General features: G+C 35.6%; 1 protein-coding gene across 1 annotated transcript in view; it reads right to left on the minus strand.

The window, feature by feature from the left end:
* The window catches only part of LOC107661478 (non-muscle caldesmon-like), a 28802-nt gene extending 4395 nt beyond the window's left edge, over positions 1-24407 (minus strand). The window contains exons 1-13 of the mRNA XM_016451091.1: positions 24334-24407; positions 12861-12968; positions 5280-5399; positions 3854-4292; positions 3690-3734; positions 2487-2528; positions 2305-2378; positions 1945-2203; positions 807-938; positions 650-693; positions 491-566; positions 274-414; positions 35-157 (exon numbers count right to left, since the gene is read on the minus strand). Of these exons, the coding sequence (XP_016306577.1) occupies positions 35-157; positions 274-414; positions 491-566; positions 650-693; positions 807-938; positions 1945-2203; positions 2305-2378; positions 2487-2528; positions 3690-3734; positions 3854-4292; positions 5280-5399; positions 12861-12940 (1575 nt within the window). The 5' untranslated portion in view covers positions 12941-12968; positions 24334-24407. The remainder of the gene's footprint in view (positions 1-34; positions 158-273; positions 415-490; positions 567-649; positions 694-806; positions 939-1944; positions 2204-2304; positions 2379-2486; positions 2529-3689; positions 3735-3853; positions 4293-5279; positions 5400-12860; positions 12969-24333) is intronic.
* Positions 24408-26561: the final 2154 nt, after the last annotated feature.

The following is a 26561-nucleotide window of genomic DNA, read 5'->3' on the forward strand; positions in this document are numbered from 1 at the left end:
AGATAGATAGATGTAGACAAAGTGACAGACTCACTGTTTTGGCAGGTGGTTTTTCTGGTTCAGGAGCTGGTTTGGGTTCAGCAGGCTTGGGCTCTGGAGTCTTGGCTTTCCAGCTGTTAATGCGACCAGCCACACCGATGTTCAGGCCAGCTGTTTCCTGAGAGGACAGTTAGTGAAGAATTCATACTTTTGTTTGTCAGATTAATACTGCTTCATCTGCTTATTTCAGTGATCATGTACTAAAACTCTCTTCTCTCGTCTCTTCTCTTGTACCTTGGTGACCGGTGGGGGGCTTGCTGGACTCGGGGTGGGATTGACCACATTCCCCTTCTCCCACATACTCTTGATGCTCCGCAGGCCTTCAGCCACAGGTACATCCACAGGAGATTTGGGTGATTTGGTCACTTCTTTGGTCTGCTGAACAACAGATAAGAGTCTCAAACTGAGTTATAAATGACAGGTGGCTGCTCTAGTGTTTACAATTCCTCACCTGAACAGCAGAAGTGTATTGCTCTAGTCTGTTTCCAATCTTGCAAACTAATGGAGTGTGTGACGTCTTAACGGGACTGGTGTAAATAAACAACAGTATGAACTCGGTATATGCCAGACCCCAGTACTTGTTGGACTGTTGAGTAAACACACTTCTTACCTTTTTAGAGCAGATTTGTTCAGAAATTCGGCTTTCTCTCCAATCTGTCACAGAATAGTATCATATAAAACACATTATTATAGTACTATGTTAAAAAAAAAAGGTAATACTACAGTGCTTTTTTGTAAAAGTCAGAATAGATCATAGAGCCATTAACCTTTGCGGAGGCACCCTTCGGAGCGATGAATGGTGCTTTGCTCCCTTCTTTCGATGACTCCGTTTGTTTTTTTTTCTCGGCTGCCTCTGCTCTCCTTCGCTCAATCTCTCCCTTCATCTTCCTCCTCTCTTCCTGTTAATTTTAGTGATGAGAAGAAGACAAAGACAGCATACGTCTTACAAATAAAGTGTATGAGGGGCCGTTCACGCAAAGTACGTTTGGTTTTCCACTGCACTACTTTTTCATTGTTTTTTTTTCATTAGACGGATGTCTTCGACCTTTGTACGTGCAATGCTCTCACTTTGCGCACAGCATGGTACTCCAAAAATGCATTTTTTTTTGTATTCCACTGCACTAGTTTAGTAATGTTTTTCAGCATAAATTTGAGTTTAGATGCGTTTTTACATTCCACTACTTTTCAATTGCTTTTCATACATAAACTTACGTTAGACGGACACCTTTGACCATTGCTTGCATTGCACTCGTTTTGCACACAACTAAAAATATGGCCCTTAAATTAAGTTTTAGAAAACTTTTAGACTGCACTACTTTTATATTGTTTTTCAACGTAAATTTGAGTTAGATACGTTTTACGTTCCACTGCGTTACTTTTCAATTGCTTTTCTGCATAAACTTGCGTTAGACGGACACCTTTGTCCATTGCGCTTGCGTTCATCTTGTTTTGCACATAACTAAAAATATAGCCCTCAAATTAAAAGAAGTTTTAGAAAACATTTAGAAAATACATTTCAAGACATTGCGTTTTTTTCCAACTCCATTGCCCGCATCTCACGTTTTGTTTTGTTTTTTTACATTAAAACATGTTGCGTGAACATCCCCTTAGTCTGCATCGATTTTAATTCTGGCACGTTTGATGCATTCCAATTTACATATTATTTGTATAGGATACTATGCCAGAATGAGACAAGTGTCCCAAATCATTTTTGAGTTTTAAAACCAAGAATTTGTGTGTGTGTGGTTTAGGCTATAGATGTGTTAAAAGAGTCACATCAAGTTGACTAAATACTGGCATATTGCATGTCTATATACTTAAAAGTACATACTTTACCAGCACAGTACATACTTAGTACGCATAATTAGTATGCAAATTAGCATTCGCACAACTTTCTTTTTCTACCTCCTCTTTGGCTTTCTTTTCTGCCAACTGCTGTTTCTTCTGCTTCTCTTCCTCCTCCAGAATCTTCCTCCTTTCCTCCCTCTTCTTCTTCAGCTCCTCGAGCTCGGCCTCGGCAGTTTGCTGCTTCTGCTTCATCTTCTCCAGCACCTCGCTGTCTGTCTCATTCCGCCTGCGCTTCAGCTCTTGGAGCTTGCGTTCTGCCTCCAGCTTGGTGATGGGACCTTGCTTTTCTGTGTCAGGAGAACGCAAGCTGGTGGGACTAAACCGTGAAGAAAAAATGTCTTTATATTCATTTTGGCTCTCCAAAAAAATCTGGGAATGCAAATAAAGTAAATTATGAAATGACAAATGAGTCTTTGCCTTAGTGTCTTCTCTGGTTTCTTGGCTTTGGCGGCGCTGTCAGCTACATCTTGTGGCTTTGTTGACACTTTCAGCTTTGAATGGAGAAACAATTAATATTATTTTATTCTCAGGTTGTGCTGTCATTCCATCAGTCATAAATGTTTTGGTAGAACTGGGATGGTATTTGGACATCAACTTACTTTGTCACGTAAAAAGGAAGGTTTTGGTTTTTCCTCTACAACCTAAAGAGATAAAAACAGGCCACCTTTATTTCTATTAGTGTTAGCAGGTGATTTTTATAATATAGGAGTCAGTGGGTATAGCATGGAGAATTGACCACACCTCATGCAAATTACACAGCAAAAACAGAGCAACACCAGGCAGTCTTGACAGAAATATTGTTTTCAGAACTGCATGTATAAAGCCAGTGATAAAAGTAAGTGATATGTGATCAGAAATGGGTTAATCTCATGAAAACTTATCCAGGTGATATTTAAGATTTTTGGTGCATTGTGACATTCTTATTGCTGTAATAAGTAATAAAATCAAGTTAAGTGTATTACAGTAAAATAATGTAAAACAAAAATAAACTGGCATAAATTAAATACAACACATCACAGGTTTCATGAGATTGACGCAAAAGCTGTGTCCATCCAGTCAAACCAAAAAGCGCATTAAAAGCGTGGGCTGTGCATAAAGTACATCTGTGATTTCTATGCATCACTCAGGCTAAGAGGTGAATACCTCCTCCTTCTTCTTTGATCGGACTTTTTCTTCTACTTTGACCTTCGTTTCTTCAGCTTCTTTCTTCCATTTAGGTTTTTCCTCAACTTCTTTCTTTGGAGCCACATGTCTCTCCTCAACCTTCTTCTTTGGTGTTGATGGTTTTTCTTCAACCTCCTTCTTCAGCTGTGGTTTCTCCTCTTCTTTCTTTGGGGCTTTGGCCTTCACCTCAACTTCCCTAATTGATTTTTTTGGTGTTTCTTCAACAGGTACATGGGGTTTCTCTTGTTCCTTCATAGGTTTCTCATCTTCCTTCTTCACTGGAGCTTCATCTTGAATTTGAACCTTCACCACAACAGGTTTTTCTTCAGGTTTCTTTACCTGTTCTTCTTTCTCCACCAGCTTTTCCTCTTCACTCTGTGGTGTAGTTGGCTGCACTATGACTTCCTCCTCTATTTGGTCCTCTTCTGTTGGTTCTTTTCCTGATATTTGACTTTCATCTTCAACCTCTTTCTTTTCTAAATCTGCACTGGCTAAATCTACATTTGTTTGTTCTTTAGTCTCTATATTAGTTTCTTCCTAAAAAATATAACAAATAATTGAAAATATTTTCCGACTATAAATCAATTCAAAGGCAACTTTTGCGTTAAAAACCCAAGCAAATCCTTAGAATCTCATACCTCATTCAGTGCAGCTGGTTCTTTGGGTTTCTCCTCTGTGGATTTCTGTAACAAATGAAGTGTCAGAACAAACTAATATTGTAGAAACCACATGAAATGCGTTGCTAACATACTAAACTTTCATCATATGATGGAATGACAGCAAAAAATGTTGAGGAAATGACCTGTTCTCTGAGGTAGGACCTTTGTGATCTATCTTCCTCTTCTGGGTCATCAGTCTTCTCAGGAGATTCTTTGGGTTCCTCTGCTGCTGTGACTGGCACTGGATCCTCCTTTTTTGTGATTGCCTCCTCAACGTCTACACTGCTTTCCTCTATCTTTTCTTCCTCATTTTTCTCTTCCCTTTCCTTCCAAGAGTTGGTTTCTGAAGAAACATCATTTTGGGAGGACTCTTGTTCACCATTTCTACCACTTGGCTCATCCTCTGTGGTAGTGGTGACAGTTTCATCCGTGATGGTGGGATCAAGTTCCTTCTGTCTCTCCAAAGCTTCCTTCATCCTTTTCTGTCTCCGCTCTTCTCTTTTGGCAATCCTCTCTAAGAGAGCCTGCTCATCATCATCCTCAGCTGGTGCCGAACTAGTGATCAAGGAGGACGTCTCTGTACTGAAAAGAACAACATTATCAGTATAGTCATGTTATGAAAAGATTTGCCATTTTGTTTCAGGCTTTGGTTAAGTTTAGTATTGTTTTTTGTTTTTTTTAACACTTTTTTTAGTTGGAAGGGATAGTTCACCCAAAAATGAAAATTCTGTCATTAATTACTCACCCTCGTGTCGTTCCAAAACCGTAAGACCTTTGTTCATCTTTGGAACACAAATTAAGATATTTTTGATGAAATTCGAGAGCTTTCTGACTCTGCATAGACAGCAATGCAACTGATATGTTCAAGGCCCAGAAAGGTAGTCAGGACATCGTTAAAATAGTCCATGTGACATCAGTGATTCAACTGTAATCTTATGAAGCTACAAGAATACTTTTTGTGTGCAAAGAAAACAAAAATAATGACTTTATTCAACAATTCTTTTTGACACAGGATATAGAACCCAAATGTGCTGCAGTTCTGTTTTCTTTGCACAAAAAAAAGAATTCTTGTAGCTTCATAAAATTACGGTTGAACCACTGATGTCACATGGACTATTTTATCAATGTCCTTACTACCTTTCTGGGCCTTGAACATATCAGTTGCATTGCTGTCTATGCAGGGTCAGAAAGCTCTCGGATTTCTTAGTTTGTGTTCTGAAGATGAACAAAGGTCTTACGGGTTTTGAATGACATGAGCGAGAGCAATTAATGACAACATTTTCATTTTTAGGCATAATTAGGCATTTCAGCATAAAAAAAAACACATTTATTTTAAATCAGAATTTTAGTAAAGAACCGTTTTGTTTGTAAAGAAACCTTACAAACAAATTCTTGTAAAGTTTTGTAAATAAATTCATATGTAGGCACAGTTTATATTTGTTGACAAATCTAATTTCAAGCATTTATACATAAAACTTTAGGTCAAATACTTTTCGTTTTAAAGATCATTAATAAGACAGCTTTGTTTTGTGCAAAATGCATGAGAAAACTGTTTTTGGATGGATCTACGTGTTAGTTTCTGTTGTAGTGTTATTCGACTCCTCATTCTCCATATTGCGCAGGTGTTCCTGACGGGCTCGTCTCCGGCGCTCCCGGGCCGCTTCCTCATCATCATCGTGAGAGTTCATCCTGTAGACACGGTGGGACACAGACATGTACAGTAAGTAAAGACTCTCATTCTTCAGTATGAACGCAGACAGACAATACTGACAGATATATGAATGCTTCTTGGCTCAGTGCTGAAAGAGTGTGTGAGAAACACACTTCATAAACTTCATAAACACACCCCGAAGAGTCAATAATGATTATACTAGCAAATGTGAGCTTGAAAATGAACCTACACAGAGTCTACTAAAAACATAAACAGATTTTTAGAAATTCCTCATATGTGCATACATTTATGCACAAAATGTACATATCTAGTCAACATTTATTTTTCTATTATTTATTTTTAAATTCATCCAATTATGAATACAATTGCAATTATAATATAAATTATTTTATATACCTATTTAAATTAAACTTTGGTCATGCTGAGAGTGGTTGTTCATTACAATATACAAAAGTTGTACCATTATTGGTACAATAATGGTATTAAATGGAAATATCATTCTACTAAATGTTTTCTATAATATATAATATAATTTAAATGGTATAACCTTGGTATAAACATATCAATACAATTCCAATACCAATACTTTTCTGTTGACTCAATTAGACCTTTAGATTCATATAAACAGTTTCTTGTGTTTATTTATGCTTGGTTTGCCAGCTTGCTTAAGATACTGGTCAGACCCAAAAACCTCAACTGTAATGAAATCTTTGAGGCATGGGAGTATACAGAGAGAGATCTGGACTGCAATCTGAGGGGAAAGCTTTGTTAGCATCCTAGCGTCATGGTAAATTAGCAAGATTGTAAACTTATGTGCCAAATGCACCGTTTTCCCTCAGAGTTGCCTCATTGTTGGGCTCAGATGTTCTCAAATTCTCCGTCTTGCCGTTGTAGTTGAGCGAGTCCGACCTGGCTTGAGTTTGCCATGGCATGTTGGTGTTTATAAGGCAGTGAGAGCTCTTGAAATGGCCAATTGATGGAGGATGGGTTTTATTTTTTCCCCTTCTCCTCTTCACTTCCCTTCACAATCATTTGCAGATGTTGTAGATGGTAGAGAGAAACCCATAACAGGGACCGCAATTCTGTTTCTCCATCCCGAGACCAACAGCGGAAATCCGAAACAATCCGTTCCTCTCAGGGAGTTCCATATGAAAAAGGTCATCCAAAAAGACAGTCAGATGGAGTATCTGCGATTTTCCTGGAAGAATACAGTCTGTCTTCTGTAAGAAGTGTTGCTGGATTAATACAATAGCTTTCAGACCTCCAGTGCGGCAGATGAAATGCAAGGAGAGATGGAGGGAGAAAGCTCACACTCCTGACAGATACTGAAACATTATGGCTGAATCTTGGAATAAAAGCAGCAGTCAAAACATTCCAAAGTCTGTGGAGTTTCCTTAACCTGCTGCAGAGAGATTCAGCACATGACAGGCCAGATTCCCATTGTATTGAAGACCAGGGCTGCGTTGCGTTTCTCAATAGCATTGTAAACCTGAGGGGATCGTAGAGACTGCTGGTGCCAATGGGTTCTACAATCTACTTAGGTTTACAATGCTATTGGGAAGCATTAGGTAGTCAAAAATACATAGCTGTGCTAGTTTCATGTATTTCATATCACTCTGTGGTCTCTTTCTTTTCATGTAATGAAATAATTTCAGCTTAAATTATTATTTAGTTTCTATTTAGTTATAATGTACAGCCAGTCTGTCATTTTAGGTGAATAGATGATTATGTATAATATACTGTAAAAAAACAAAACAAAACATATTTTAAAGATAAATTAATGAAAATTAATCAAATAAACATAAAAATTAAAACATCAAAAATCAAAATTACAACATTAAAAATTTAATTTTAATGTGCCATATTATTTATAATTGAATATATGTCAATATTTAACACTTTTTTAACAAATAAAATAGCAACACAATTTATGGTGAAAATCTATTACCTTCAACAAGACATTGCATGTACTTATACAATAAAGTATTTTTATTATACAAGTACATGCGTTTAATATTTCATGTCCATTTATTATAATATACAGTTAGTCTGTCATGATAACAAAATAAACTCGTTCAGGGCGATGATAGACTGCTGCTTCTATGTTGTTATTATATTATAATTACAGGACAACATCCACTTACATATTTCCTTTTTTTTCGGTGAACAGATGATTATGTATAATATACTGTAAAAAAAAATCATAATTTTAAAGATAAAGAATGTAAAAATAAACATTAAAAATGAAAACATCAAAAACAAAAATGAAAACGTTAAAAATTTTATTTTATTGTGCCATACTGTAATATAAATTTGTCAACATTTGTTTAAAATAGGCTATTTTTTAAATATACATTGCAATAACATTTATGGTGAAAATCTATATTACCCTCAACAAGACAATGCATGTACTTATACAATAAAGTATTTTACAAATTTTAAGTACAAAATACAAGTCATTTTGTAATGCACTATGAAAGAAAACAGTACAAGAATGTTCCCAGTGGTCCTTGCATTGCTATAGAAAGGCCTTAAATTCATCATGTGACCTTCACTCACTTGCATCCTCTAAAATGCATCAGTTAAAGCCTAAATGATTGGTAAAGTGTTATGTCAATCAAAGAACTGATGTAATATTGAGAAATCCTTTTTGGGACCCTGAAAAGATGAATGAAGACTGAATCCCTATAATTCACATGCTGATTAAATAAATTAGAAGCCACATCATTTCTTTGACAATATAGTTGATAATTGAAAATGATATTGGACAGAATTATGATGGCATCGTTTTGAAGTGGTAATATGCTGAAACTATTGAATAAGCAAATGCGTTTAGAAAAGATGCTGATGCATCTGGTGAGCTGTTTAATCAAGCACAAGGGATTTATGGGCGATGCCATGTTCACTTCCTTTGACATAAATATACGGGTTCTCTCCGTTGCTGTTTTGAACTGGAAACCATGACAGGCAGCTGGGATTTGGGGGAATTCAGATTCTTTAGCATCAATAATTTTCATAGAGAATATTTCTTTTCCAGATATGATTCCAATAAAGTTTGTTTTCTCCACTACAAATCCAATGAATGTGGTAGAAATGCCTTGAGGTTTCTTTCTTGAGACTCATCCATCTCAATAAAGTTTCTCTCTCGGTCATTCCAGCACATATGCACTGAAGTTTCTGAGACCAGACTGAAATATGACATTGTGCAGCAGAAGTGAAGGATTGTGAAGAAGAGAAATATATTCCCCACACTCAGAGTTTAACATGCACACAATGGGAGTAAGTGTCAGAATACATCATTTCTCCAGATAGAAGTTATTAAGTAAGGCGTGGTGGATTTGGCTTGAGTATTTGCTGGACTTGAAAGTGATTTTTATCAAAGGTTTGATTTCCCTTTCTGCTTTGATTGTTGCCACAATGAAGCTTAAAAGTGGCTGATGCAGAGAGAGCATTTTTTATTCAAGAGATGCAGAGCAGGGGACGCGAAGAACAGGATTAAGAACCGCTGCTTTAGAACATTGATTTTTAAACTTGTGAATCCATTAGAATCACTAGAAGACAGAATTGTGATTCATATGAATAGATGTTTTCGTGCACCCCTAGTTTTGACGTCGTGGCAACAACGCTTCCTCTTCTCTAAAGCAGCGCAACATGGCCTCGCCCCCTTTGCTGCATGTTCCCGGAGGCAGGGTTTATGTACATTTCTGGGTTCGTGACGAAGTAGCTCGTTGTAGTCCCTACGAGCCGTATTTGTAGGCATTAAACTGGCAGACTTTTAAAAGACGATATCTCCGTTTGCATTGACCTTTCAGCTTCGTAACTTTGCAGATATTGTTTATGCTCAAACAGCAACATTACACACTAACTAACTTTTAAAAAGTGAAATCGCAATCAACCACCCCTTTAAAATGTAGTTGCCAAGATTCTAAGAAATGTTCTCTTTATATTCTATGGTTTTATATCATTTTTAGAAATGTTTTTAGATATATTTTTCTAGGTTAAAAGTATTTTTTAAAACATAAAAATATTAATTCATAAATATCATGAGGGAGGGTGTGGGGAGTTGACACCACACAACATTTTACAACCTAAACTAACCTTGCCTTGTAATAAATCAAATTGTCATAAAAAAAATCTGTCATAAAAATCTGTGAAATATTCTGATGTTAAAAAAGGTCAAATCAAGTATCATTGAAATACTATTATAGTTTTATTAATATTTTAAATTTTAAATTAAAAGTTTTTATTTTTATATTTTCTGTTATTTTCATTTATTTAAAGTTTTAGTAATTTTGTTGTTTTTGTCATTTTTAGTAGTTCTTGTTTTTTGAATTATGTCTATAAAGTTTTTATTTAATTTTGATTTCAGGTTTAGTTTTTGTTATTTTAGTACATGAAGATAAACTAAATGAAAATGAAAAATGTTGCTTTGGCAACTAGCTGTCACTGTCCGCTACTGTGAGGAGCACGGAGCGAGGAGATGTTGAGGAAAGGGGGCATGTCGGCTTCCAGTTCGGTTTCCCAGTCTATAAGATCCCCCTCGAAGTCCAGCAGTCCCAGATGTATAATCAGCTCACCCTCAGCCGCGGTGCAGTGGGCGGAGCGCCACTCTGCGCTCTCTCTGTCCGCGGCATTCTCCCTCGTGGCTGGCTCTGTTGCTGGCTCTGCACCTTGACTGACATCACTTGAGGTGGGCTCGGGCATGCGCTCCGTGCAGCGGGGAGATGGTGGGCTGGGCACTGGGTCAGGAGTGAATCTGGCGAGATCATTCACGGGGCAGATGGTGAATGGTGATCCATTTCTCGCCAGAATCCACTCCACGAAGGCGGCGAAATCCGCTCGGGGACCATCCTCGGACGACGGCGCTCTGCACGCGGTGTTCAGGCTGGCGTCATAGAACGCGTATGCGTCATAGCGCGTCGTCCGGATAGCTGGTGAGTTCGGCGAGGCCCTCGAGCGATCTTTCCCCCTGCTCCAGCAGGAGGAGGAGGTATTCAGGGTGGGCGAGAGGATCCATGGGCACAACGGAAACAAAAACTGCTGGGTAAAAACAGAAACAAAAACGGATGGAACACACGGAGGTAACTGTTTATGGTCTGGTATTCTGTCACGGTCCGCTACTGTGAGGAGCACGGAGCGAGGAGACGTGGAGTAAACTTCCAACAAACAGACTTTAATGAACATCAAGGGAACCAGGAACACACACGTATCCAAACTAGTTATAAAGAATTTAATAATAATATATAATATGTTAATATAATTTCTTTAAATGAATATTTAATTGTATTTTATTTAGGACTGCTGTATCACTTAGTCTATATGACATTTGGACTGGACCTGGACAAAATATATAAATCTTAAGTAAGAAATTAAAAACATGCTCATCAAGAAGAAGTGGCAGAATTTCGTAATGAAGTGTATTTTATATATTTTTAATAAATTAATAGAAAGTGTTATCCTTCTTTCCTGAATTTTCATCACAACGACTATTGTATAAAACTACAAATATCCCTGAGAATAAACACTGTAATCTTCTAGACTCTAAATATTGCAACTGCAAAGACAGAAAACCATGGAAAGTGTGAGGCTGATAGTGTATGTTATCGTTACAGTATCTAACAACCAAAAAAACTGGAATGATGCAGATCTAACATTCGTAGCTTTTCCAAGTACACTATACCATCCATTAACACCACCACCACCTCCTACAAATACACAAACAATACAAAACTGATCATGTGCATTCCAGCCTACGTGAAAATGTGATCATAGTATGTGCTGACAGTCACCATTATGTGCATTCATCTGTGCTCATTCCCTCACCAAGAGCAGTAAAGCATCTGTCATCTCCAGTAGTACACATCTGCGGATCAGTCCTTAAATGGAGCGCTGGACAGTGGGAGTTATAAAAGGATGGAGAAACTGCAGCTCTCGGTCTATGAGTGGGCCAAGTCATCCTGAACTATAAACACTCTGAACAAACCTGACCTGCCAAACCCACACTGCACATTACCCATGCTAATACACAGTTTTTATGTATTTTAATTAATATGAAGAGAATAAAGTTTTGCAAGCCTTTTACCATGACCATTTTAAATGTCCATATTTTTCATATTACACAAGAATGTTAATGTTCGCTGCTGGGTAGCACTTGAAGCAGTTCTTGAAAAAAAAAACGGATTTCCACAGAAGGCTTACGTCAAAACAGAAACACATGAATAAATCTAATCTGGTTTAAACAAACCCAGTGTAAACACAGAATAATTGACATTTACTGTTTACAAAAGACCAATAATGCAATGGCATGCTATTTCTCTTTTGTTTATAATGACACTAAACATTTCTCCTTTAGTTCGCTCTATTGGGTCCACATACTACATTTTACAAATTATATAATTTTTTTTTTTTTGCAGTATCCGTTATTCTTAATGTTGATTCTCATTTGAAATTTACTATAACAAAAAAAAATGTTTTATTGATATCAGCATAATTTAGACAGTACAACAAACTACCATGATTTAAAAATAATTTATGTATAATTTAAATATTATATTACAGTATTATAATAATAAGATCATAATAATAATAATAATTTTACATTAAAATAATGATAATTACAGAAAAAAATGCTTAATTTTCTTAAATATAATTTCTAATTTTTTTTATTTAGGTTTTACAGCAGTGTGATTGTAGTTGACTAAAACTAAAATGGAAACAAAAATTAAAACTATTAGAAAATATTGATGAAAAATAATTAACTTTGAAATAAACATTTACTGAAATAAAATAAAATATATAAAAGACATTTCAGGTAGTTACCTAGGCAACCTTTCTAAATTTTAATTTAGTTTAACTTTATATACTAAAATATCTAAAACCGAAATAGACAATTATTAAAATAAAACAAATGAAAAACAGAACATATAAAAATTGATTCAAAATATTAATTAACATTATAAGAGTATTTAATTGATACTAAAATAACACCCTATTGCACTGAGATTTCAAGGTTTGAACATTAAACTAAATTCAACTAAACCTAAATTATGCACATCCCATCTGCCAGTCTAACTATTCCTTCTCTGAAAGAAACTAAAATATATATCCAATGTGCATCTGTCTAAAATCAGATATTATCTGGATTTACTCTACCAAACCTTCAACTGTAACAAAGCACTGTAAATGTAGGAAGACATTTACAAGCATGTCAACCTTTATAAGGAATAGAGAGGCGAGCAGAGGCACGGTTGTTTGGATGACGCAGACACAGGCCTCTCCAACTTGGCCAGATTATTACAGACAGCACTCCAGTGGCTTAAAATAGTATTAAACTCATCATCGGGATGACAGTGATCTGAATGTTATTGCATTGTCTAAAATGATGAATCCCATTTGATAATGGAAGCAATTGAGAGCAAATTAAACATTTCAAAAAAAGAGGAAAATAATGTGTGTAAATTAATGTGTTTGTGACTTACTTCTCTGCCTCCCGCTGCATCTCTTCTCGCTTTTGTCTCCGTAACTCTCTGCGATGCTCAAAATCAAAGTCCTCATCCATGCTTCGCACAGAGTTCTTGGGGTACAAGCTGAAAGAGAGAAAGACAGTCAGACAGGGTGGGATTTATAAAGGTTTGAACTGTCCTGATCACTTTAATTCAAAGTCAAGACGCTCCCTGTCAGCTGTTTGGCTTATAACTTACCAGGACCACAACATTCCAGTTTCTTGATCCATTTCCCTGGAACAACTACCAGGAAAGGCAAACTATGCCACACATTTAACTTCACCACTGATCTTCTCTCTTCATGGACATATTATGTTAAGTTTTTCAATGTCCTCCTTAACTCTCGGCTCTTGCCATAGGCCTACAATGTTTGTATAATGTATAATTTTAAGAATTTATATAATGTATAAGCTAAGTATAGCATTTCCTGGTCTTCTGTCATGTTTGAGGGAATATCATTCAAATAAATCATGCTTTTGTGTTTTCTGATTGTATGCCCAACACCAAACAGAGCTAAGGAAGTGGCAAATTTCCGTTAACCAGTGCATGTTTGCTTACATTCTCTGAAATAATGAATAATGAATGCTAGAAGGGTAAAGGATGTCATAAAACAACAATCCGCCAAGACCCAAGTGCCTTCACCAATATAAAGGTGCAGAAATCATCTAATTCCTGGAATTAAATATATCATAACTTGATAATTTTGTGTTTTATCACTAATACAAAAACAAATGATGGTTTCCCCAAATACACTTCTCATCTGTCATTGGTCAGAATCTTATGAAGCCATTGGTTGAACCAGTGTTGCTATGTCGAAAACGCCACAGTGTTTTAGGCGGGAATCATTAACCTACAAATTGGCAATGCTTCCTTTAGTTAACTCTGTAATAATGAACTGAGATTGAAGAAAGTAGTTTAAAATATTTAACAGAACATAGCAAAGAATGTGTCCCTGAAATATTCCTCTTACAGTCCTGACTACTATTGATGTAGTCAATTCTGTGCTACATCATCATCATCATCTGTGGAGGTATGACGAATCCGTGACGAAGCAGTAATGATGACCTACTGCTTTTCCTGAAAAAATGCCCGGCTTTGTGATTTTGGAAAAATGTCATGGTTGGTCACCATGGCAAATTCTGGCAGGTGCAAAGCAGCCATGTGTCAGCCAAGCAGACGTCCTCATAAAGGTTTGTTTATGTGTGGCCATTTGGTAGCTACTGCTATCGTCTGTCATTGCCACTTGAGTGCTTCTTATTTAATAAAAACTTTTTGGAATGACTGCTATTTAGTGCTCCAAACTGCGACTAAAATGGTTACGAATGCGACAACAGTTAAAATTGTGCGACAGTTTTGTGACGTGTGAGTGTCCTCTGGCGGTTTCATTGGATTTCATAAAGCTTGAAATCTGCGCTGCAATGTTTTCTGTCTGAACCGAACGCCATGACATGACCCGGACATGATTCACGAAAATGACTCTTTTGAACCGGTTCTGTTTTAATGACTTCAAATTCACGAAACGCCCGCGTGAATGATTAGCGGGTTGAATCGTTATGATGAACTGTGATGAATGGTTCCTGAGACAAAAATTTAAATGAAACATTTACAAGCCAAACAACTTTTTTAGTTTTTGCCTTGAATGTGTTCTGTATGGAGTAGTGACACTTAAAAATAAAATGAAGAAATACATTTTAATTTACAATTTAATAATTCATTCAAACAAAAAATGGAAATCTATCACATTTTAAATGGACGCATTAAAAGCCATGTTTATAAACGTTTATAATTCATGTTGGTTAAATAAAATAATAAATGAAATCATTTAAATTTGCATTTTTGAGGGCGGAAAAAAAAACATTTGCAAGATTATTTTCTTTGTCGTTTGGTCAAATACTTTACTTTAGTTCACCCAAAAATGAAAATGTTGTCATTATTTACTTACCCTCAGTTGTAATATTTTTTCTATACAATGGCAGTCAATGGATAGAAGAAAGAAAGAAATTGGAACAACTTAAGGGTGAGTAAATTATGACAGAATTTTTTTATTTTTGGTTGAACTTTACCTTCAAAAAGTGTCTTTGGACAGTTCAAAGTCGGTATAAGATGGACTGTTATTGGAAAGTATATAGCCTACAGTTTTAAATATGTCCATTTATTTTTTAATTAGCCTAAAATTATTTTATATTATTTTATTGAACCACATTTTATAACATTGATTTAAATGTATAACTTCTTGCTTCGTTTTATTTTTAAGCATCAGTTCTAGTCCTCCACAGCACTGAAGTCTTTGAATTTTAATACAGTAGGGTTCTGAGAGCACTTTAACATCTGTGACAGAGAACTTGGTTGGATAATTCTGGTAAGGATTTTACAGTCCGTCTCTCTGCAAGACACCAGCCTCCATTTTATATTATAATACCTTTGCATCGATATGGGAACAGTTAGGTTGGTGGTGTCACAAAGCCTGTTCTGTGTTCTACTCTCCATATCACATGTGTGGAGCGCTGGGCCAGACAGAAAGCGCCCAGCAGGCTAGAGGTGAGTGGACTCATTCGACGGCTGCTTCCACTGGAGCTGCAGGCGTGTTTGGTTTGGCTCTCCTCCAGAGGCAGAGGAACAAGGCTCTTGCACCAGTCTAAAGAGTCTCCATATGTGCATAAACTGAAAAAGTCCTGTAATGGTGACCTCATGTGAGGGCTTTCTGGGTGACAGACGCATAAGGCTTTCCTGAACCCTTTTAACCTCTGCCTACAACCTGTCACATCTGTCAGCAGAAGGCTGATGTGCTTTGACCACTGGGTTAATGTATTGCAACCACACATAAGACAATATGTATGCAATTTCCTACATTTGCATTAGGTTTGATGTGAGAAAGTGTTGGTGACCCCAATGGAAAACTAGTGAATTGATCAGATTTCAGTGGAGCACTTTTCACTGCATTCATCAAATCAGTTTTTAACACTTTTGCCAGTTTTACAAATGAAATTTGTGCGATTGCCTGCACTTGTTTTGTATAGGAACCCGTGGACAAGCATCAGTCCTGTTTTACTAACAGTGGTAGAACAGGCATTAAGTTAAAAAATAAAATTATCAAAATGTTATGCATGAGTTAAATCCATAATCTTTTATATATTAAAAAAATCTTTCATTAAATGTTGTCTGAAGACAATTTTAATAGTAATTGTTCTTACTGAATACGAGAATTTTAAAAACAATTTAAATGACAAGCATAGCAATTTGAGAGAAAACGATGGAAGGCTATATAAATGTACATATCTTTTTAATTTTAGATTTCTTTAAATACATTGCTGATAATTTCAGTTTTCGTAGCAAAAACATTTAATTTTATTTATATTTAATTATTGAAATGTTTTAAGATTAAATTTACTTTTCTTTGTTTTACATTCCTAAAACTCCTTTATTTAGACTACTTTTTTCCGTTTTAATGATGAAATTGCAGATTTTTCTGAAACTTTTATACCCCATTGCATGTGTCTGTAGCACTCTAGCAGAATACTAATATATTTCCGTTTGTTAGGACAAAACATGAGGACTTGATAAAAGAAATCAACAACTTCAGGAACAAATGGAGACACTGACAAATTCAGGAATTTCCTCAATGCAAAATAGCTGTTAAAATAGAGGCTAATAAAACCAGACTAAGTGATTTGAAGAATTCAAAGGCATTTTCTTTTTCTGTTCCCATTTCACTTGCTCATTACAGAACGCTTTTGGGTACAGTGGGCATGTTATACATTTCCCAGACTCCCTTTCGCTGTCCAGTCTTCCTACCACAAGTTATCGTCGAGTCCACAAATAATTTCCACATGACGGAGATGGAGAACATATTCTAATTTATACATCTGTGACTGATTCCAGGTCCTGGGCAATTTGCCCTTTTCATGGTATTCATTTTTTTACGCAGAGAGTTTGAACGCACTACAGTAGACTCCACTAGTATGACCAACATAAAGCTTTTGCACTAAAGTACACAGATGGAAAAAAAGCTGGAAATGAATCTCATTAGAACTTTTACAGTACAGACTGACAGATCATATCCAAATCTGCTAAAAAGGTTTATATAGCGTATCTTAAGCCCGTAATGGAATTTCTGTGTGTCAGGACGTCAGCATTTTAGAGCTGTTGCTACCACCCAGGTAAGACTGGGTGAAGCCGTTTACAATGACATAACGAGCTGTCTAGTGGGTTTTCAATAAAGCTTTATTATGTGCGGACAGGACAAACGTGTGGAGCCAGAATACACATCAGGGCGGATCTACGTCCAAGCCAAAACCAACGAGAGCTGTGCAAGATGCTGAAACGATTTTCTAGTCACTGATAAAGTACCTGCTTTCCATTTGATTTATTCACTTATTTAGACCTTTAGACAGTGCATGAGAAAGGAATATTACATTAGGTAGCTATGCTATAGTTTCATCTCTCTTGCATCACTCTGTGGTCTCTTTCTCGTGATATAACGAAATAAATTCACGTTTAACATTTTATGGTCATTATTTTATTTATTTGCTCACAGTCACAAGATATAACAACTTAAAGGGTTAGTTCACCCAAAAATGAAAATTCTGTCATTAATTAGTCACCCTCATGGCGCTCCAAAGCCGTAAGACCTTCATTCATCTGAACACAAAAAGGATATTTTTGATGAAATCCGAGAGCTTTCTGACCCTGCATGGACAGCAACGCATCTACCTCGATCAAGGCCCAGAAAGGTAGTAAGGACATCATTAAAATAGTCCATGTGACATCAGTGGTTCACCCATAATTTTATAAAGCTACGAGAATACTTTTTGTGCGCAAAGAAAACAAAAAGAACAACTTTATTCAACAATTTCTTCTCTTCCGTGTCAGTCTTTGACACATTCACGAGAGTTTCATCAAAAATATCTTAATTTGTGTTCAGAAGATGAACGAAGGTCTTGCGGGTTTGGAACAACATCCCTTACGAAAAAGAAGTTTATTCAAGTGTGCTATTAGTATACTTCTTTTAAACTAAACAATAGGAAGGTATGCTTTTAGTCTACTTTTTATGTACTTCTCAGAAATGGGCTTTATGTACTTCTCAGAAATATACTTAAAATGACATTTAAGTATACTTGACTTATAGCCTACTCAGAAAAAGTCTAAATATATTTGAGCTATACTTGTGCTCCTAGAAGCCGTGTTTTCATTGTTATACTGTAGTACACATTTTCTGTACAGAATTTCCAAAAAACACAAGTGAAGAAGAAACCGAAACAACAGATGCTTCCACATGTAATCTAACACGATCATCAGACATAAAACAGCATCAAAACTGTGTAAAGTTGATGTAATGTCGAATGCTACTCCAAGTATTTAATTAGAAAACTATCAGTATACCTATAAGTTAACTTTTAGTATAGTTGCAGTACAAGCTAAAAATATTGTTGTAAACTAGTTGTGTACTTACAGTTTACTACTGTTATACTTAAAGTATACTTAAAAGTATACTTAAAAGTATACTTTTATATACTAGAAAGTGGGCCAATTTAGTCCCAAAGAGTATTGAAATAGTACACTTACAAGTATACTACTAGTACACTGATATTTGTATACTTACTACATAAAGTATACTTTAAAATATACTTGAACTTTACTTAAGTATACTTAATAAAATAATCTTGAAGTATACTACTTTTTGGTAAGGGATGAGGGTGAGTAATGACAGAATTTTGACAGAAGTTTAAGAATTTTGGGTGAACTATCCATTTAACAAAAATTATGATTTTTTAATACTTTTAGGGATCTTCTTCCACCCTTGTTGCTGGTCAAAAATGACCAGCCTACAAAAGAATTGTACTTGTTATGCTATATTATTACTAAATATTGGATTGTTTTCTTTCGATTAGAACAGGTTTTTTATTTTTTATTTTTTTGAAACTGATAGGCCTCATTGATCTGAACTTATGCACCTCATTTTTTGAGTGAAGTTTGCCAAAATTATGTCACAAATAATGTTTTTTTTTTTAATAAAAAAAATGGTTATTTTTGACCAGGAACACCAAATGTGGTGGATTTTTTCGGCAAGACATAATTGCTAAGTAGCCATGTAAAGTAGGATAATGTAGGCGTTGTTACATTTTTTGATTCCACATACCCAAAAAGATATAAATGTCACTATATATGTATAAAGACATATTGACACTGAAAATTAAAATAAAATAATTTCATATTCTATGGATTATTTTTTTCAATTAGGCTGACACGTATTTATTTATCTTTATTTATTTTATTATTTTATTTGTGACATGGGTTCAAATCTGGAGTAATTTCCCACTCCCCCCACTCACTCTTCCTGTCAATGCACAAGCTAAAACAGTATGTATAAAGACATATTGACACTGAAAAATAAAATAAAATAATTTCATATTCTATGGATTATTTTTTTCAATTAGGCTGACACGTATTTATTTATCTTTATTTATTTTATTATTTTATTTGTGACATGGGTTCAAATCTGGAGTAATTTCCCACTCCCCCCACTCACTCTTCCTGTCAATGCACAAGCTAAAAAACTCACTGAAGTTAAACAATAAACCAGAACATAGATCTTTTGCTCCTCTACAGCTTATTTGGACAACTTCTGGATTTATGAAGACAAGATGAAAGATTTAACTTATGGCACGCCTGTCATTTTATTCATCAAAACCATCAAAGACCGAGGCAGCGACATGTTGTGTTTTTCCTCAACCCATCTTTTTGATGTGCAATTAGCATTAGTGCTGGCAATTACACCAAAACCTCAAATCACATCAAGAACAACATGGCCTTAGCAGTAGAAGCAGCTGTACATTGGCAGTGAATAAAGCCCTCTTGAGTCCCTTCACTCCCCTGCTTCCGCCACACCAATCTCCAGATGCACAGACAGGGGTTTCCCAACCAGAGATGCACTGAACCAATGGCTCGTAAAATTCTGACCCGATAAATATGTGAAGGCTTTTTGTGCCATGACGTGTGTAACAGGACAGAGTTGCTGCTCACTGGTGAGGCCTTGCATAACCAAACATGGATAAAGATGCTCACCCTGTGAAACTAACATGGGCTTCAGTTTAGAGTGCAAGACTTGGATCTTTAAAACAAGTACTGTATACTACTGGGAGTTTCAATAGTTGCAGTAATGCACAATTGCTAATATTATAGAGTAAGTTATGAAATGCGTGATGCATCATGGTAACATAAAGTAACAAAAACACTTGGATAAGAATGCATCAGTGATTAGTCATGACTCTTGATGTCTTAAATAGGCCACATGCAGTAGTTTTGCCCTCTGTCACCCTTCAGTCTCTGTGTAATGCCTCTCATTTCTGTACACCAGCTGTGAAGCATTGAGAATTTGGGGAAATGGGATTATTTAGTGCAGCCCTGCAGGCACTGGAGCACAAACTGTCCTCAGAGTCTTGATCATCTAAATGAGTCATTTTCTCTTTCTTTCGCTGACCTGCCCATTTCCTCCTGAATTACCTGTGCCCCTTACAGAACAGAAGACCTTCTGTTTCAGAATAACCCCATCATATGTCTTTGTCTAATTCTATGCCAAGGGCTACAACCTTTTAGCCACTAGAAATAGTAACAAATGTAATAGATTTCATATATTTTTTATAATTACAGGATATAGAGACACTGTTAAAATAGTTGAAATTTTAAAGTCCCCATGAAATCAAAATTGAAGTTTTATGGCTTTTAGTATGAATATGATATCTATAAGCTAGTGTGCTCCAAAATAATGACAAAATTCACATTTACAAGATATAAGCATTCAAAACTTGCAGTCTCCAGCTTCCGCTAATATGGATCAACGATTTTCATGACATCACACTGCCCTTCAGCTTCTCATCAAACTTTCTGTCCAATCAAATGCTCTCTAGAATTTGAAGCGTCCCACCCCTTAACACAATAAATTAAAAAAAAGGGGTCCCACCCTGTCTTTACCATAATTCTTACTTATTTTTTTGAAAAAAGTCCCTTATGCTCAGACGGCATTTAAGGCTGCATTTACTGAATCAAAAAGTAAAGTGAAAACAATAATATTGTAAAAATATTATTACAAGTTAAAATTGCTTTTTTGTATTTTAATTTTTTTTTTTTAAATATTATTTATTCCTGTGATGCAAAGCTGAATTTTCAGCATCATGACTTCAGTCTTCAGTGTCACATGATCCTTCAGAAATCATATGCTGATTTTCTGCTCAAGAAACATTTATTATTATTTTTTTTTACCAATGTTGAAAACAGCTGTGCTGCTTAGTATTTTTGTGGAATCTTTCTGATGAATCTCTATGATGAATAGAGTTTAAAAGAACAGCTTTTTACACAGACACACACACACATACAAAATTATCATTTGATTGATATTTAACTGTAAATTGCATTTAATTATATTGTGTGTAATCTATTGTCACATTATAATATATTACTTTCATCATTTATTATGATCTATAATTTTCTATCACTTTTACAGTGCAAGCAGAAGCATCAACTCCCTATTAAAACTCTTTGGTGTGCGCATACGTTTGACATATGGTGAAGAAGGTGAAGTAAACTTTGAATTACTGCATTACTATACATTCTTTTAAAATACTTCAGGCATTTGGACTCCTTTAACTCTCACCAGCATTCAAAGAGGAAACATTTGCAGACTTCTGTCTATTTAATGCATTCCAGCAGACCCCTTCAAGCAGTGCGAGTCAAATAAAACTGGTTTGGATTATAATCAGATCTGTGCTTACATATGACCACAAACAATTGTTTCCAATATGCCATATTCAAAGAAATATTAAAGGAGCTTCAACGTTTAAATACACCATTGGACAGGTGGCCAACTGTGACCGAGAATGTTGAGCAATAATATTCATTCCATCTCTTTATTTAGCAAAACAACCCAAAAAGGTAAGAATGATCCCACTTTTAGCTATGTAAAAAATTTTCCAAGTAAAAAATATTTCCTCAGAGTTTACAAATTGTTTCGAAAGTGCAAAGGAGGTGGACTACAGGACACCAAGTTTCTCAAAAAGGAACCTTAACTGCAGTTAAACACATTCCAAATCTCCAGGGCAGCAAGACATTGATCATGGCCAGACAGATCCACATGTATCAGGAAGGAGATGGTCTCATGCCTAGTGGCTTATACCATGTAAGGAAAAGGCCTGACTTGGCATGCGCGCACTTCAGCGCCGAAGCTGTTCCACAGCTAGACGCCTGGATAACGTATGATAAACAGTATGTTGCGATGGAACACGTTCAAGAAATAAATCTCAAAACGGAATTTGGGATTTCGGCCTCGCAGCTGCAAACTTCTCTGTACATTTTTGATGGACCTACCCAAAGACAGTTCAGTTTCGTCTTACTGTGACCTCACGCCTTGGGAATGCTACATGTGCCAATTGTCCATCATCTTTGGTTAAGTGGTACTCCAGCTCCAATATATATAATTCCATCCCAAAAAATGTTTGCTGCATTATTCAAGGCAGCACTATGGAAACTCGGTCTTCAAATTACCTTGCTTTTCAACATCTGGCAGCAGTGAAGTGTGTATTAAATGAGCTGTCTAAGGGATTGTGTCTTGTTATATATTTAACTAAACGAATGGTGCTAAAGGTCCAAATCCAAATATCAAGCACAACTGAAATAACTATAGATTACTTTGAAGACATAGTCTGGTTCATATCCAATTCGCTCAGAACCGATGTCAGGATTAAGCCAATTTTGAAATTTAATGAGTGATTGTGATTTTTAAATGTCTTTATATTCGTTTGGAATATTCAAACTGGAATTCTTGCCAACCAAAGCACCAGTTCAAATAACATTGTGTCTTTTTATGTTGTTGGATGATTCCTTTGAGTAAAACGAATCTGCCTGATGCTTGACGGGCCCCTGCTGACCCAGTATCCCTCCCTCTCTGATTTCCCCGAGTCTGGGCACGGAGGGCCAGCAGCATTCCCAAGCTCGATCCCATCCCACTCCGGAAGCACAGGGCAGTACTCCTAACATCCTGCCCGCAGCCTGTGCCAAGGCCCTGTTATCGCCGTGCGCTGAATTGCCTCCAGATTCTGTTCAGCTGCACAAAACACACACACCACTCGCTGCTGCGGTGCATTCCACACACTGCTTCATCTGTCACCAGATCTGCACTCGGGGATAAAATACGTGATGTGATGTTAAAAATGTGATGTTATGTGATGATTAATGACATTTTTTGATCAAAATGTATAATAATTTGTATAATGTATAATAATAAAACATGTTTTTAAAATAAATGTTTTGGTCTAAAATCTATATTAATAATAAAACATGTTTTTAAAATAAATATTTTTGTCTAAAATCTATAATAATAATAATATTAATAAGCGAATTAATTTCTTATGAGAAATACTTTTTGGATAAATTTGTTACTATTATTATAAATTGTGTGTGTGTGTGTATATAGGAAGAAAATATTTATAAATATTTATTATGAAGAAATGTACTTTGGCTTATCATTATTAAATAATTATTATATATTTTATATATAATCATTATTTTATTTTGGATTATTATTATTTATAAATATTGTTTTGTTTTAAGAAATGTATTTTTTTTAAATAATGTTTTTTTCTTTAAATGAATTATAGTTTACTATTTTTAGTAAAAAAAAATAAGTATCGCAACCTTTATTACCAATAACTTTGTATTACTATTATTATTGTTAGTAGTAGTAAAATAATTGAAACAATTAATATACTTATGATTTTTTTGCTTTTTTTAAGTATAAAGGTTTGCTCAGTGGCAAGTTTAGTTGTGACAACTTACCCCATCCAGCGTGACAACATGCCTCGTTATTGGCAAATGTGTGAATAGTTTCTATTCTTCTGGGAACTTACAGTGCATGGAAATGTTCAAAAGCCTTATTCCAAGACTTTAATGTCTATACTATACAGCAACCTACTCCTGGTATATTCACTGTATGTTGTAAAAAATGTGACATCTAGCCCCCGCATCCCTCTCTATGCAGCGAGCAGGAACTATTTTGAAGTAGTGATGCAGGTGTACTGCTGGCCGTTACATGCGCACTGAAACTCATTGTAAAGATCCAAAGGCTGCATGAGCTCATTCTAAAAACAACTAGTAGTTAGTGAATTTGTGGGAAACCCTCCAATTAACTTGGACGGTAATTTAAAAGCAAAGGAAGTATACAGATGTTCTTCTTGACAAGGGACCAAGTGGCAGGTGAAAACAGCATTTTCAACATGCAATTAATTTGTCCACCGCAAGAGTCTTGCGCTGCCAACAAATTTAATTTCAGTAAATGATGTTGCCATCAGCAGCATGTCTTTACACGATGAATTTGTGAACAAGAATCATTTTAAATAAAAGCATGTCTATTTCAATTAAGAAAGATTTTCAAAGGTTAATTTGAAGGACTTGTAACCCTTACCTGTAACGAACTGGAGCGGGTTTCAGCGTGCTGTCCAATTTAGTTTTGAAGTGTGATCGTGCTGCTGAAAGGGCAATGCAGGAATTACATGAGTCGTGCCTCTACATTTTATAAAATGTGCAGCGGTTCAGACTCCGCCTCTGCCGAGCTCCATCACTTCAAAGCATTTGGCAGCAGTCTTCCAGCGCTTTCCTCCATCCGTAAGTAGCCTAATAGATCAATGTCACACTCCTATCTGATATCGCCCCCAACAGAGCAGCTTCGCAGCTTAGTTAAAAAATAACATCTTGTATTAAACCAACAAGTTTTTAAAATCAGCAAGCTCAAAAAATTCTAATTACAATGAAGTTACACTGACCCTACTGAGGACAAAGAAAACAAGATGGTTTGCTAGTCTCTACAACCGCTTTACACTGATTTAAGTTTGTTTTGTTGCAGGCTAATTTGGGTCAGTGTTAATTTGTTTACTTTTGTTTGTTTTGTTTTGGGTCAGTAATTATTTTGTTTGTTTTGTTTTGCTTCGTTTTGGGTCAGTGTAATTTTTTTGTTTTGTTTGTTTTATTTGTTTTTGCTTGTTTTTTTTTTTTTTGCTTTGTTTTGGGTCAGTGTAGGTTAATTGTTTTGTTTGTTTTATTTGTTTTTGCTTGTTTTTTTTTTTTTGCTTTGTTTTGGGTCAGTGTAGGTTAATTGTTTTGTTTGTTTTTGTTTTGGGTCAGTGTAATTTTTTGTTTTATTTGTTTTTGCTTGTTTTGTTTTTGGGTCAGTCTAATTGTTTTGTTTGTTTTGTTTTGGGTCAGTGTACTTTTATAAGTGTGATTGCTTTGTTGTTTTTGCAGCTCCATGCAGCTTATTGTTAAAAAAAAATACTTTTGTGATTTTTGTTAACTAGACTGCAACAAATTGTCTGATTTTTAGTTTATTTTTGTTGTAAATGTGTATTTAATTTTATCATAAATTTTTTTCACATTTAACTACTATTAGTTACACTGTCATAAAATATTTTATGGTAAAAAGCTTCTGCCATACTACCAATAGTTATTTTGTGATCACATTTTACTGTTGTTTGGTAAAATTTTCATGGACAAAACCCAGTCATTTCTATAGGAATCCATGCAACTGCGCATTTTGAAAAAAAAAAAGCTGTTTAACTTGAAAGTGTCTGTGCAAGTTGTACTTAATATATTGCTTATGCCTGTGAATTTTTTTAATGTGTCTGCACCTATCCTACAATTCTAATTAAATAAAAATAATATAATTAAAATGTTATTATAATAAAATCACAAAAATAGTATAACTTTTTAATTGCAATGGTTTCATTAGTTAACTAACAATAACTGTAGTAACTTTGATATTTTGGTTTGAAATGGTATTTTGCAGCTTTGTAAATGTGCTTGCATGGTGTAAAGTTATTGTGTAAGTTTGTCCTGGTTGAGCAATAGTGAACATCGATTAGGCTAGTTTACAGCCACATCAAGAAAATAATAGGTGTTGCAGTAATGTCCCTGAACTATTGGCATGCTAACGTCCTAACCATAACCATTTTAAAAGAAACCGGTGTCAGACTGGCAGTGAAGACGAGGCTAGATTGTGTCCAGGCCTTTCTGGTCTTCAGCCAAACTGAACAGTTCTCAAATTGGACCCTTGGCAGAGTTTCTACAGTCAGATTCCCGTGATGTTTTTCTACTGTTTCGAGACCATGTTTTAAAGTTAGGACTGTGAAATCCATGTTTCAGAACACAGTCCATGAAAAATATCAAGTGTAATCAGAAACAGCCTGTCCAGTCACGTCTTCATAGCATCAGCAAATAAACTCAATGAAAATCACATTATTTTTTAATAAGTTTTGAGGGAGATGGATGTGGCACGTTTTCCCAAGAGCATATAATGTGTTCAAATGTATATTCTTCTGAGAGGACATTAAAGACCATGAGAACATGTTTTAGTGCTTCTTTTCAAACATTCCAGCTCAACAAAACAAATGTGAGCTATTAGGTTTAGTGAATATGTAGTCTGCCAAGTGCTACATCCTACTGAATAACCAAAATCAGTTTCCCTATGTCATTAGTGCTTTCTGTAAAAACAAACTTATCATCCACCGCTATTATATTAAGATCAACATCTGTTCCACTGGAGAAATGTCTTCTCAGAAAACACTGTAGCACCTCCTCCTGGTTAACAGGTGTTTTATACTTTTTCACACACATCATTTAATACACATTAACACTTTT

This window comes from Sinocyclocheilus anshuiensis, unplaced genomic scaffold (genome assembly GCF_001515605.1).
Source record: "Sinocyclocheilus anshuiensis isolate Anshui unplaced genomic scaffold, SAMN03320099.WGS_v1.1 scaffold491, whole genome shotgun sequence".
NCBI lineage: Eukaryota > Metazoa > Chordata > Actinopteri > Cypriniformes > Cyprinidae > Sinocyclocheilus > Sinocyclocheilus anshuiensis.